Source organism: Lithobates pipiens, unplaced genomic scaffold (genome assembly GCF_037356315.1).
Source record: "Lithobates pipiens isolate NorthernLeopardFrog02 unplaced genomic scaffold, aLitPip1_a1.2 Scaffold_8, whole genome shotgun sequence".
NCBI lineage: Eukaryota > Metazoa > Chordata > Amphibia > Anura > Ranidae > Lithobates > Lithobates pipiens.
In genome coordinates, this window is record NW_027507903.1 from 225487282 (window position 1) to 225502801 (window position 15520).

Sequence of the window (15520 nt, forward strand, 5' to 3'; positions counted from 1 at the left end):
GACCATGGTATCTACAATCCTCAACTTTGCCAGTTTTTTTTTTTTTTTTTTTTTGTGCTGCTTCAAAAGATTGTGAACAGCATATCTTGAAACCCCAGTCTGCTTTGAAATCTTTGCTTGGGAGAGACCTTGTTGATGCAGTATAACTACTTTGTGTGTTCAGTCTTTCTATGGTGTATGACCTATGACATGAAATGATCTTCCATAACCGCACCTTAGTAGCAGAATTTGACTGTTTCTCACCCAGTTTTTAACCTCATACACAGCTGTTTCTGTTTTAATGACTGTTTCAACCTCCATATAAAATTGGTGATCATTAGCACCTGCTTGGTATATTTGCTTAATCATACAGCTGAGTTCTAATCCTACAAAATTTCTGAGGGATGGTCACCCAAATATTGATTTCATTTAGGTGGTTCATCTATTTCCTGGAATCTTGTGCACTGCACAGAGCTCTGAAGGAATGGTAAGAGCAATGCCGTTCCTTTAAAGTGTATGCGCCAGTGACATTTCTGACTGCCAAACCAGTGAATACCTCCTAATGGTTTGTTTAGGGATGTTCATTTTACCTACAGGTAAGCTTTATAGTGGTGCATTTAAAATAGGTTTTTGTTCCTCAGTTTTGCAACTTAGTCTGTGCAAGAAAGTGAGCCACCTCACACTCGGTATATTACAGTTCAGGAGTAAAAATTGTGATAAAATTTACAAAACGACCTCAGTGATTAGCTTGGGCTCAGTGATCAGGCTACCGTCGGGTGCCAGCAAAGTGATGACCAAGGGGGGCGGGGAATCCTGAGGGTGCCAGATAAGCTGTAATGAGTGTATTTCTCATGGTACTTCATACTCATAAATGGCGTGTTGGGCAGTAATTGACTAATATTTGTTTTTTTATTTAGAGATCAGGGAAATGTTTGGAGGAATGTTATTAATGTTAAAGTGGTTTTACATTGAAGGATAAATCTCTCTAGTGCGGGAGTGGAAAAACTGCAGCCCTCCAGCTGTTGTGGAACTACATGTCCCATGAGGCATTGACAGCTACAAGCCTGACTCTGAGGCATTATGGGACTTGCAGCTGGAGGGCGCAGTTTGCCCACCCATGTTCTAGTGGGTGCAGATATACATTTCTTTTTTTTTTGGAGTGAAGAAAGGGTAATCGGTACATATTTCTGCTGTCTGTGTCCCTGTAGTTTTTTCCCTGCTTTTGGTTCGCTAGTAACTATATGGGAACTATACCTTACAGACACATACAACAGTCAAGATCTGACAGGGGCTTTAACTTTCTTACTATATCAAAAACAAAAAAAATCACATTTACTCTGTAAGGTGTATGGTATATTGTGCAAATTTTTTTTTTTCTATATGCAGCGCATTATAAAGGGCATCTTTTCTTTGGTACGAATATGACAGTAAAACAATGTGCATTGCCAATGAATTATGTGATTGCTTCATTTGAAAAAAATTTTTTTTTCTTTTTTTACCCCCAGAAGGTACATCTCCTGAGTCTTTATGGGACTCGTTATTTCATCCACCTCGAAAGCTGGGTATAAATGACATTGAAGGACAGCGTGTTCTACAGATCGCGGTCATTTTGCGAAATCTTTCATTTGAGGAAAGCAACGTAAAACTTTTGGCAGCTAATCGGACTTGTCTCCGTTTCTTATTACTATCTGCTCATAGTCACTTTATTTCTCTACGGCAACTGGGTCTTGATACATTGGGGAATATTGCAGCAGAGGTGAGAAATGTCAATCCTCCGTTTTTTTGTTATATTTTTGTAGCTAGCAATATGGCTTCCTTTCTTAAATATTCACCTGACCTTTTTCTTCCTCAGTTACTTTAATATCGACTTGTGTGTGATGCTAAAACAGAAAATATCTCTCACTGATGAGGTTTTTTTTGCAGTGTTCGCAGAACAAAAATTTGAGTGCTTCCTCTCCATTATAATGTAGGCAGCCTCTCCCGTCCCACCGGCAGACCCACATCTGCCAGCTGACCGAAGACCCGAGCTCTCTGATTTAGTAACCTGGAAGCGATGTCATGACATCACTTCCGGATTACTGCCATCCTAAATTCGTCATGTTTAAAAAATAAAAAAATAAAAAAAAGTATTTAAAAACACAGATCTTGGTTTGATGCTTTCAAGTGCAGAGGAGGGGCTTGGGGTCTTACAGATCCTGCCATAAAGAGTGCCTGTCACTGCCTATTACTGTCACAAGGGATATTTACATTCCTTGTGACAGCAAGAAAAGAAAACATTTAAAAGGACAGTAAAAATAAAAAGTTTAAATAGTTATCGGGTGCCGATATTCTATATATCAGCCTGAAAGGCAGCCAAAGTACCGGCCCTGAAATAACGATATTGGTCGGTCCCTACTACAAACCTCTCTGCTTAAAGTGTTTAAGTTGTGTTTTTTTTTTCTTCTTTGGTTTACATTTTTTGTTACCTGCTCTGTGCAACGATAGGCAGAGAGCAGTCCCTTACCTCCTTTTCTGGAGTCCCCCAGCAGCGTTTTCTGCTCCTCTCCTCTTGCTGAGGGGGGCACCCACATGGGTGTACTCCCGAGCTGGACTGTGTGCTTCCATAGACACACTCTGTACCAGTGAGCCCCACCCAATCTCACTCCTTTCAAAAATTTGACTGGCAGCTGCAGGAGCCTATGGCTTCCACTGCGGAGTCTCCTGTGAGATGACGTTGAAAGGCAAGCAGTGCAGCTAGCTCTGGCTTGAGAGGAGACAGATAAGTGTTTAGGGACAAGTACTACAAGTTGTGGTGTTTTTTTACCTTAATGCAGAGAATTTTTAGAACCACTTTAAGCTAGCAATATATGGATTTAAATGTGACAGATTCAGCAGGGACTGGTTAAAATTTCAATCCATGTATGGCCATTTTCACCAGCCAGAAGCTGATCTAACAATCGACTTCTGTCAAATGAGAATGTTGAACAACTTGTTGATCAGCAGCTGCTGATCAGTGTGTTCTGACAGTGGAGGAGTACCACTGTCAGAATACGATGGCGCAGCCGGGAAGATTGCACAATTCACTGTGCTTGTATGGAAGGATGAATCCACTCAATTTATTTATCAATTCAGCCCCCTGGCTGATAATCCCTTCTCTGGCACTTGTAGATTGTCGCATATTTAATGCTGTAACTGCCTGCATTGCTTATCTAGGCAGTCTGAAATTGCTGGTGTGCCATGGTGGTCATCCGCTGCATTGTGTAATATGAGTAGCTACTGAGAGTGGTGATTCTGCATCTAGCTCCGAATGTTACAAAATATCAGTTGCTATAAGCAGCTGTGGTACAAATCCCTTGAAATTTCTGCAATATAGACCCTTCATTGAGACCCCTTTCACACTGTGGCAGTTTTCAGTCATTTTAGCACTAAAAATAGCACCTGAAAACTGCCTCTCATGCCTCCCCAGTGTGAAAGCCCAAGTGCTTTCACAATGGGGAGGTGCGCTTGTGGGATGGGGAAAAAAAAAAGTCCTGCAAGCAGCATCTTTGGAGTGGTGTAGGAGCGCTGTAGAAAACGCTCCTACACTGCCCCTGCCCGTTGGAAGGAATGGGCAGCGCTTCCGAAGCGCTGCAACACGGGGCTATTAACCCCTTCTTCGGCCGCTAACTGGTTAAAAGCGCCCCGCTAGAGGCTGAAAAGCATCACGTAAACAGTGGTAAAGCGCTGCTAAAACTAGCGATGCGTTACCGCCAATGGACCTGCCACCCCAGTGTGAAAGCAGCCTGACTGCAGATAATTTTTCTTGCCAAAAAAAAAACCACTAAGTGGAGAGATTTTTTAGCTGCTACAAATCATTGATGCAAAATTTCTGCGGAGACCTTAACTTCCTGTAATTTTTGGTTACTTAAAGTGGATGTAAACCTGATTCGTGAAATTTGAGCTGGGTACATATCTGGAGTCTTTTCTTATCACTCTTCAAAGCACTATGTCCTGTAAGCTGTCTCCTGCTCTGTTCTTCTGTTATCAGCTTAATAACTCCTGACAAGTGCACCATTAACTGTGATAAGAGCAGCCATAGTTTTATGTTGAGGAGGGAGCTATAATTTAGCAGAGCCCTGAATGATTCATAGATCAGAGCTGAAAGTCTCTACCTATGAGGGGATGGGGGTGTGTGCCTTTCCTCCAATCAGCTGTCTTGGCTTTATACCCAGGCTTCTCTGCAGTCTTGAACAGGGAGAGAAAATCTCCTAAAACCATGTGCACTTTATAAACAGTATATAAAGCGGAAGACAGCAGATATACATGTAAAACCTATGTAGGGAAATTTGTTTGATCTCTATGTATCTTGAGGTCTTTCACTTCACTGGGTATATGTAAGGGGTTTACATCCACTTTAATTCACTGCAGTATTTCTTTATTTTTTTATTTTTTTATTATACATTTTTTTTTTTTCTGCCTTAGCTTCAGCTAGATCCTGTTGACTTCAAAACCACTCACCTTATGTTTCACACTATCACAAAATGCCTAATGTCAAGGGACAGGTTCTTAAAAATGAGAGGTAAGTTTGTTTTGTTTCAGAAATTGTCGGTAAAAAATAGCATTCATCATGCTAGTTCTCATTAACCTTCACTATGGTTTTCTGTGGTTTACTATCAGGCATGGAAATCTTAGGAAACTTGTGTAAGGCTGAAGATAATGGTGTTCTTATATGTGAGTATGTGGATCAAGATAGCTACAAGGAAATCATATGTCATCTTACTCTGCCGGATGTCCTGCTTGTAATCTCTACTCTTGAGGTGCTCTATATGCTTACAGAACTGGGAGAAGTGGCCTGCGTGAAGATAGCAAATGTAGAGCGAAGCATAGGTAAGACACTTCTGGGGTACGTAAAGGATTTGGTCAGGTTTGTTGTTTTCCTACGTACTGAATAATTAAGCTTTCTGGTTTTTAAATCATGCAATGCTTTTATTGGCAGTTTATGAAGGATTTTTTTCTGTGGTAACGTAGACTGTTATCCTACAATAGTCACTGTTTAAAAATGTGTATCAGAAGTAGTTTTATAACATGTGGTTTTATATGTGAAGTCATGGGTACTTCTGATTTTCATATGCAGATACCTATTTTTAATGGTTCACCATATGTGTTGATTGTTGCAGATACTCTAGTATGTCTTATTTCTATGGACATACAAATGTTTGGGCCTGATGCACTTACAGCAGTAAAACTTATAGAGCATCAGAGCTCCAACCACCAGGTGGTGTCAGAAATTCGCCCTCAAACTGTTGAGCATGTGCCTCCTGCAGCCAATCCAACTCCTGCACCAGGTAATTTTCAAAATCTTTCTGTTCACTGGTTTTATTTTGTTCTTATAATTAAGTGTGTTTGCTAGGGCATTTAAATCTACCTTATGTGTTCCCTGACCTACTAACCACTTGACAGCCAAACGTATTTTTATGGCCTGTCAGCAAATGGGGTTTTTGGAGTACATCACGGGACACAGAGCAGCTATAGTAATTACTATCCTGGGTTATACGCTAGCTATAGGTGAATGGACACTTACACACCAAAAAGACAGGAAGTCCCGCTCTATATAACCCCTCCCATACAGGAAGTACCTCCGTTTTGTAGCAAGCAATTCCCAAAAGAGGGGAGGGACCTCTGTGTCACGTGATGTACTCCAAGAAAATAATTTTACAGGTAAGCTGTAGGAAAAATCCTGTTTTCTTTATTGTACATCACAAGACACAGCAGCTATAGTACTTACTATCTGGGATGTCCCAAAGCAATGCCCCTGTGGAAGGGCCTGTTCTGCTATTTGTAATACGTTGAGGCCAAAGGCAGTATCTTCTACATGATTGACATTGACCTGGTGAAAACCCTGTAGATGTATAAACAAAAGACCAAATGGTGGTCTTGTACACCAGGGCCACTGACACCCAATGATGGCTGGCCCAAGATACTCCCACACCTGGTAGAGAATCTCTCCCCAGAATTTTTTTTTTAATTTTAAATCATAGGCATCATTGATAAACTGGCAGATCCACTGCTAAATATTCAACCTGGATGCCGACTGCTCTTCCTGGGCTCTTCTGGCAGCACAAACACAAGTAGACCTTGAGCATCTGATCTACCTCTAGAGTAGGTTGCAATCTTTCTCCTGCCGACTGTGAATTAGGAGAAAAATAAAAGGCAAGACACTGTCCTGATTCAAGTGAAAACTAGAAGCCTTTAGGCAAAAAAAAAAAATGGATGAGGACGCAACATCACCTTATGATGCAAGACCAAGAATGTATATACTTTTCTAATTTTAATTCACCAACTTAGACTATTGTGTTTGGATCCATCACATATAATTCAGATTAAAAAAAAAAATAATTGAACTAAAGGCTGTAATGTAACAAAATAGGTAAAAAGCCAAGGGGGTGAATACTTTTGCAAGACACTGTATAATCATGACTTGTCTGTCACACAGTTCTCCCATAGTAAGTACTCACTTTGTTAGTATCCATGGGCTGCTGCTATGTCTCCAGGGCCTACTGAACCTGTTGTCACATGGCATGGCCGTCTTTCCTGCATTTATAAAAATAGGCCATACTGAGCGAGCCTGCGCTCTCTAGTGGCTGGAGGAGAAACAGCAGCCCACACAAGTAAAAGCACAAATAAACAGCACACTGCTCCCAGTGGCCACTGGGAGAATAGACAGACTGCAAACAAATGCAGACTTACCATTCCTGCTGCAGAAATTCTGAACCTAACAGGAGTCCAATCTTCACCCATCACGGCTAGCTTTGTCATAAGACCTTGAGTGACTGGGTACCCCCCTAAACTGGTGTCCACTCCCCTGGACCTGTATAGCACCCTGCAGGAAATCATCTTGTTCAGAAAAAACACTGCACAGGGTTCCATTACCCAGGGTCCAGCACAGTAAGGCTGCATTACAGGCAGAACCTTGAATCTTCTCTCCAGTGAGGCATGGGTACCATCCATTTTGGCCGACCACTTTTTTGAATGGATCCGATTGAAGTCCATGATTCTTAATAGAACCATCCAGACCTTCAAAGTATGCTCCCAGAGCACATGTATCGCATCAGTGACCACCACCTTGCAGACATTGGCAAAAAAACTGAGGTACTTCCTGTATGGGAGGGCTTCCTGTCTTTTTTGCGTGTCAGTGTTCATTCACCTATAGGTGACCTATAACCCAGATAGCAATTACTATAGCTGCTCTGTCTCCTGTGATGTACGATAAAGAAATGCACGTTTTAACGTGTGAAAAATTGAAAATTAAAATGGCCCCAGAGAGCAAGTGTATAAAAAAAACTTTGTAGCATAATGTACAGCCTTCATTATAATACCATAAGGCTTGTTTTGGTCATTTTATTTTCAGCAGTAAGGTAGGAAAAGACGACCCTTTCATTAGGTAGCATCCTCATTAGTTTTGGCTATACTTTTTCTAAAGTTTTATTAGTGATTGTCAGGATTGCTGAATAGTTCTATTACCTATGCTTCTTGTGCAAAAGCTTTTGTTAGAATTCAGCTTTCTGTGTCAAATTTTAAACATTTTTAATTTTATTTTTTTATAAAAAGCTTCGAGAGCAACTGCGGCTCATGGTGTACCACCTGGAATTGTAGAAATAGACAGCGAGAAGTTTGGTTGCCAATGGTAAGTGCAGACAATTTCTGCAGCGCCCTAATTGTGCTTTGCCATAGCATTTGTTTTTTTTAGTCTGAGGTTTTAGAACTGCCTCTTTATTCCTCAATTCTGACAGTGTTAAATTTTGCATGATGCTCCTTGTTCTACATAGCAGCCTAAAGCTGTTTCCCTTAATGGATGATTTGTAATTTAAGGATTGACTAGCATGTTTACTGGAAGTGAACATATGGAAAACATATTGAAAAGCTTTTTCTAAACCATATAAGACATGATTTTTTATATATATATATATATAATCAAGTTTGCTTGTTAAGTTTGTGCTTTTACCTTAATTGTGACTCCTGGAGTGTGACTCCTAATTATCAATCCCTAATCGGAGCAATCATACGCACATAAATGACTACTATAGAAAATAATAAACAATAGCTGTATACATATAGTTTCAAGAAGAAATTTAATTTTGTTTCGCTGTTACAAAGTTACTAGTGTTATCATAGACTAAATCCTTTAAGTGGTTGTAAACGCTTACAGACCACTTTAACCTACAAGTACGCCTAGATTAAGGCTTACCTGTAGGTGCAAGAAATATCTACACCTTAACCTACATGATTAAGGAGATATTTTCCTAGAAACTGGCACCGATGTCTACGGCGCGTGTAGACAACGGCGCAGGCGTGCCGTTGGTGAAGACGTTCACGCCGTCACTGATGGCTCCCACGCGCCGGAGTGACGTAATCGCTGCTCTGGCAAGTCAAAGCGCCGGAGCAGCGATGCCCGGAAGTCACTCCGGGTATGGCAGCGACGGAGGACGTGAATGAGGGTCGTTTCGGGGGCTTCGATCCCAGGTAAGTAATTCATAATGAGATAGTATTCTATGCATACTAGCTCATTATGCCTTTGTCCTGCGGGATGTTTTTCTTTTCTTTTGACAGGGTTTACTTCCTCTTTAAAGTGAATTGTAAAGTCTTGTGTCTTATATAAAAAAAAAAAAAAAAAAATTCACAAACCTGTTATACTTACCTGCCCTATGCAGTGGTTTTGCACAGGGCAACCCAGATCCTCCTCCTCTTGGGTCCCTGGCTGAAGCTCCTGGCCCCTCCCTCCCTGTTGAGTGCCCCCACAGCAAGCAGCTTGCTATGAGGCACCCGAGCCAAGCTGCAGCTCGATGTATCCATTCAGACATGGAGGTGTTTGCCCCCACCCCCTCTCTCTCCTGATTGGCAGAGTTTGACAGCAGCGGGAGCCAATGGCACCTCTGCTGTATCTCAGTCAATCAGGGAGAGTCCCGGATGACCGAGCCACTCATAGTCATCGCTGGCTAGAGATGGGGCTTAGGTAAGTATTGGGGGGGAGGGGGGAGGTTGAGCGAAGCTGCACACAGAAGGCTTTTTATCTTCATGCATAGAATTCGTGAAGATGAAAAGCCTCCTGCCTTTGCAACCACTTTAAGTTGAAGATGTGGACAACAGATCAACTGATATTTTTCAGCTGCAACAGCAGCCAACCCCCATAAAAGCAGAGTGAGGGATTGGGGGGGAGGGGAGATGTATAGTTGTAGTCCGTTTACACCCGTCTGGCCATAAGGGCAAATGGTGGGTCTAATCTGGTCTGCCTGAAAAACTGACAGGAGCCTGCTTTTAAAAAGAGTGACATGTTCTAAAGTGGTTGTAAAACCACAAAAAAGAAATACCTGCAAGACGAAGGCATAATGCGCTAGTATGCATAGCATACTAGCGCATTACAAATTACATTAGATCAAAGCCCCCACAGTGTTTCTCGTACAGTGGAGTTACTTCCGAGGTTACAACCACTTAAACTCTGAAAGATTTTACCCCCTTCATGACCAGGCCATTTATTGCTATTCGGCAGCTCACTACTTTAACTGGTTATTGCACGGTCATGCATCGCTGTTCCCAAACCATATTTATAGCATTTTTTCACACAGCTTCCTTTTTGCTGGCATTTGATCACCACATTTTTTTTTTTATTTGCAATATAAACAAAAAATGAAAAATTTTGAAGAAATTTTTTTTTTACTATCTGCTATGAAAAATATGAAGGGGGAAAAAAAAAAACCAAATCTTCATATATTTTGGCCAAAATGCATTCTGCTACATGTTTTTGATAAAAAAAAACAAAATTCCAATAAGTGTTTGGTTTGTGTAAATATGTACTTGAATTTTTTTTTATCCTGTTGGCGGTAATCGGCGACCTACAACGGGACTGCAATACTGCGGTGGTCAGTCTGACAATGACGCTGATGGGAACTGACTGCCACTGACATCAATACAGTGATCAGTGATAATACTATATACTGTCACTGTACTAATGACACTGGCTGGATGAGGTTAACATCTAGGGCGATTAGGGGGTTAAAAGTGTGCCTAACTATGTGTAAACTGTGCTGTTTTTCACGAATGATCTTTCATTAGTTTCCCATGTCTGACATGTAGTAGGTCCTATGAGTAATTTTTAATTGAATAAACTGATCTCTTAATGAAACCAACTTGTGAAAAGGGAGATCCCAAATGTCCTCCATGTCTGTTATCAAAGTCTGTCCACTTTGTTATCAAAGTCTGGGATGTCCCTAACCACTGGCATCTGATTCCAGATCTTTGTACCTCAAGACTTCATGATGTGGAACAAACATATTCCCAGTCTGGATCGCCCACTTCTTCTATCCAGCCAGGCAAAAATCTCTCTGGCTTTGTGGTGTTGTAGCTCAGCCATAGAATTCCTCCCCCCTCTCCCTGGACATTGGTAATGACTGATGCCATCTTGTCAGACTGGGATGGAGTCTACAATTCCCTTAGACCCCTTTCACACCACACCGCCGATAGCGTAAGCGGTAAAACACCGCTATTTTTAGCGGCGTTTTACTGCCGGATTTGCGGCGCATTTCACCTGCTAGCGGGGCGCTTTTACCCCCGCTAGCGGTCGAGAAAGGGTTAAAACCGCCGGCAGTACGCCGCAATAGCGCGTTTTTCCGGCGGTATTACAACGCTGCCCCATTGATTTCAATGGGGAGCAGCGGTGGAGGAGCGGTAAACACACCGCTCCTTCACCGCTCCAAAGAAGCTGCTGGCAGGACTTTTCCCTGACGGTCCTGGCTTTCACACTACATACAATGGTGCAGCTTCTTTAGGGTGGATTGCAGGCGCTATTTCTAACGCTATAGCGCCTGCAAAACGCCCTGGTGTGAAAGGGGTCTTACTGCCCAGGGCTCAGGATTTTGAAACGCCCCTATCCTGAAACTGAGAGCCATAAGACCAACTCTTCTACTCCGGACCCCTCACCTATGCGGTCGCCCAGTAGGAGTACAGTCAGACAACACCATAGATGTGGCCTACATAAACCACCAAGGGGGGACCAGAAGTCGGGCAGCTGTGAAGTAGGCAAGCTTTATTCTGTGTTAGGGGAAGAACCAAATTCTTTAAAAACATTGTCGTCTACAGTGGATATAGAAAATAATCACTTCTCTATCACATTTTGTTGCTTTACGGCCTGAAATGAAGAGACAGTTTTTGTTCTATCCAGCTGAAAGATCTAACACTGTCAGGAAAAAAAATAATAAAAAAACATTCGCTGAGTTGGAAAAAGTATCCCCCTCCCCTGTCAGTATTTTGTTGCACCACCTTTTGGCTTTAATTACAGTCTTTAGTCTATTGGGATATGTCTCTACTTTGCGCATCTCGACTTTGCAATATTTGCCCACTCTTCTTTGCCGAACTGCTCAAGTTTAGTTAAATTTGAAGGTGACTGTTTGTGGACTGCAGTCTGAGTCATTCCAAAGATTTTCAATGGCGTTTAAGTCTGGGCTCTGACTAGGCCATGCAAGGCCATTCAACTTTTCCTCCAACCACTGTGTGGTCATTTTTGCTGTGTGTTTTGGGTCATTGTCATGTTGGAAGGTAACCCTTCTTCCCATTGACAACTTTCAGCAGAGAGCAGCAGATTTTTCTCAAGAGTTGCTATTTTCCTCCATCCATATTTCTTCTGACATGTATAGATGTAGAGAATAAGGTGTTCCAACAAAATACTGACGGGGGGTGGGGGGGGGGTTGAGCCTTATTTCATCTCAAGTCGCCCCCGTTCTGTACAATGGAACCGTTCTGAGAGGAGCGACTCGAGTCGCTCCGACTCGAGTCGCTCCGACTCAGAAAAAAGGTTCCTGTACTACTTTTGGGCGACCTCGGGGCGACTTGCATTGACTTCTATACAGAAGTCATTTGCAAGTCGCCGCTGAGGCCGCGGCAGGTCGCGGCGAGGCAAGTCGGAGTCGCCTCGCCTCGCCTGCAGTGTGAACCGGCCCTAAATGTTATAAGTTGCACCAGTAAATACAGCTGGATAAAACAAAAACGTTTTTTGTCTTCATCTCAGGCTGCAAAGCAACAAAATTATTTTAAAGGGGACGGTGGTGATTCTTTTCTATACCTACTAGGATTGGTTACACAACCTTTCCCCACCCAGGGAATTTTTATTACTATGTCAGAATTGGGTAACACCAAATGTAGACATAATGGTCTCCATATTCAACAAAAATATTTGGACCGCTTTGCGTTTCATGGATCCCCTGGCATTTGCAATGGTGATTCTTTGGGCCCTGTTGAGTCTAGTGAATGCATTCCCTCCAGTGAAGCTTCTCCCTCGACTGCTCTTCAAGATAGAGGTGGTGCCCAGGAGAACTTGATATACAACACAATCTCCTGCGCTTGGGGGCCCTGTCTATAAATAAGTGGTGCAGCCAACCCTCTGGATAACAGACTGAATGCCTGTGGTCTTGCTGCAATCCTCAGAACAATGGGTGTCTCTAGAACTGAAATAAAGAGGAAAGGAGGGCACACCGACCTTGTGCACTACCAAAGATAAAATGTATTAAACTAACAGTAGTAGTCATACTCACAAACGTGTTTAAACAGCGCTTATCTGTACATCACACCAAATGGTATCATGTCTCTAGACACCTGCAAGCTGAACTGGGTGTTGAAAGAGACCCATTGGCATCATAAATGGTTAACACATTTTGAGGGAGGACCCTCTTCCTCAGAGCCAAAGCAGGGGAAAAAAAACAAGAGATTACAGAAGCAAAACTGCTTACAAATTTGCTTTTACACCCCTTTCACGCCAGGGCGTTTTGCAGGCGCTATAGCATTAGAAACAGCGCCTGCAATCCACCCTAAAGAAGCTGCACCATTGTATGTAGTGTGAAAGCCCCGAGGGCTTTCACACTACAGCGGTGCGCTGGCAGGACGTCAGAAAAAAGTCCTGCCAGCAGCTTCTTTGGAGCGATGGAGTGGTGTGTTTACCGCTCCTCCACCGCTGCTCCCCATTGAAATCAATGGGGCAGCGCTGTATTACTGCCGGCAAAATGGCGCTATTGCGGCGTATTGGCGGTTTTAACCCTTTCGCAGCGGCTAGCGGGGGGTAAAAGCACCCCGCTAGCGTCCGAAATGCGCCGCAAAGCGCGGTGTGGTGTGAAAGGGGTCTTAGTGCTATTCTGTTTACTGCAACATAAAATGTGAGATTATGATTTCAGGCAAGACTTTGCTTTTGCAGTGTTTTACCAACATTTCCAATTTTGCCTATTGAACAGTTTGTTGGAAAGTGTTTTTTTTTTTTTTTTTTTTGTGTAGGAATTGGTTTTGCAGCCATACCTAGATTGAGTACAATTATTGGATTTATAATTTTAAAAACAAACTACATGATTCCTTTCTTTTGCCACAGGTTAAATGCCCATTTCGAAGTAAGTCCTGATAGCTCTGTCTCCAGATCGGAAATGTACTCGGAGTATCTTTCAACATGCAGCAAATTAGCAAGAGGTGGAATTCTGACCTCCTCTGGGTTCTACAAATGTCTAAGGTACAAGAACTGCTTTTTTTATTTTTTATTAAATGTTTTTACCATCTACCTGGATTTTGATTATTTTGTTTTGCTTGTTAGTGACAGACCTCAGGCTATGATTAAAAATAAGGGTGGCATGGTTTTGGGAGCAGCAAGTATAGTTACATAGTTACCACTTCAGGAAACAATGATATAAAAAAACATACAAAATAAAGTAAGAAAAAAAAATCTAAGCATTGAGCTAATTATGTCGAATTTCTTATGTGGTTTAGTTGGATTATGTGTTTTTTTTTTTCTTTCATTTTGTGTTTTGTAAAGCACAACTAGTGTATGTATCTGAATGTGACTTGGTATCAGCCTCTCGCAATCCCATGTACAGCAGCGCTCAGATTGGGGTGGGGGGGAAGAGCCGATTAGTTGGGCTGCAGTGCTCATGTGCCAATGGAACATACTAATAGGAAATGCAAGCAGAATGACAGAAGAGCCAGTCATCTGACACATTTTTCCTTTAGTGTCCACTAACAGCTCGGGAGCAGGGACAAGACCTTTTTGTATTAACTACAGTAGCGAACAATCAGCTCTCCAAGCTGGCTGTACTCTGTGGGAGGGCTTTGTCTGGACCTTTTTTGAGAGCTGGATTGCTAGGTATGTGTGCCTCAAATACCTGGTCCTCCCCTGCACTTTGGTTCTTTCCTGGTAAAAGTATTCTGGCAGGAGTACCATGTTCCCATACACCTGGAAGTGGGCTGTATTCTGAATCTGTTCCTGCCAACAGCCGGTATTGGTGGTGTCGGCACCAGGAGAAGCAAGTATTAACCCTTTACTTTGCAGGTAGGCGTCCCTTAAAACCTGAATTTAGTTTTTTTTCCAAGCAATACTTTTTGCAATTTGAGTGAAATTCTCAGTTTTTGGTGATCCTTAATAGTTTGTGCATACATTTACATTCATGCTAGTTATATTTTTGAAAATGTGTACAGTTAATCTGCATGTTTTGTAGGTCTGTACTCCCAAATCACAACATAAAGCGAGTAGAAGACCCGAACAATAATGGACAAGCTCATATTCACGTTTCTGGTGTGAAGAGAAGGGCATTACCACTTCCAATTCAGATGTACTATCAACAGCAGCAGCAACAATCTCCTGCTGTCAGGGCAGACGTGGTGCCTGATGCAAATACAGCAGGTTCACATTATTTTTTTTTTTCCTGAATTGTTATTGGAATATTAACCAAAGGCTCTCAAGCATTATGCAACTATATTTTTTCCTTTGTTATACAAAATTCTCAATGGTTATTGTACACCTAGTGGAATTTCAAATCTTGTCGAGTGAGGTTGACAAGTTGTGTCTCATGGACTTTAAATGGAAGGGGTCATATATTTATGCACTCACATTAAGGTTTGGGCAGCCTTAGATTTCATATTTGTTCTAGAATTAAAGTAACTTCACTGCAAACCCTCTTCTCGCCCAGGCTAGTGTGGGAGGATTTAGAAAATTCATATAGGAAAAATATTGACAGGACTGCAGTGATTTCATGTCTCTTGCACAAGGGAGTAAAAACACTTTTTACTGATTTGAAATGCAATGCATTGTTGCCTAATGAACAATGCACACTGCTAAATAAAGGTCAGTAATACAGCATTAAGTACAGAGCCATAAAATTGGAACATTTTTACATTTGAGTGCAGCAATTTACTTGCATACGTGCGTTTATCGCCTTGAAGAGCGGACGTACTGCTCGCAGGGGAGCCAACGTGCCGCAGTAGATCTGCTGCGTCTGGTCCGGAAGCGGTTAAAGTGGATGTAAATCCAATTCATGAAATTTGAGCTTGTCACATATATCTGTATTGTTTTGTTATCTCTTTTCAAAGCACTATGTCCCGTAGCTGTCTCCTGCTCCATGCTTCTGTTAGCCTGATAACTCCTGACAAGTTCTTTGTCAGTCAAATATGATAAAAGCAGCCAGAGTTTGTGTTGGGGAGGATGCTATAAATAGATTAGCAGCATGCTGAATGATTCAAGGGACAGAGCTGAATGTCTCTACAGATGAGTAGGGGGGTGTGTGCACCT

At 42.1% G+C, this 15520-nt stretch overlaps 1 protein-coding gene across 1 annotated transcript in view; it reads left to right on the forward strand.

Annotated features, from left to right (window-relative positions):
• The window catches only part of ARID2 (AT-rich interaction domain 2), a 157952-nt gene that overhangs the window by 70302 nt on the left and 72130 nt on the right, over positions 1-15520 (forward strand). The window contains exons 8-14 of the mRNA XM_077472945.1: positions 1485-1735; positions 4420-4516; positions 4615-4824; positions 5115-5282; positions 7546-7621; positions 13337-13471; positions 14451-14635. Coding sequence (XP_077329071.1) covers positions 1485-1735; positions 4420-4516; positions 4615-4824; positions 5115-5282; positions 7546-7621; positions 13337-13471; positions 14451-14635 — 1122 coding nt within the window. The remainder of the gene's footprint in view (positions 1-1484; positions 1736-4419; positions 4517-4614; positions 4825-5114; positions 5283-7545; positions 7622-13336; positions 13472-14450; positions 14636-15520) is intronic.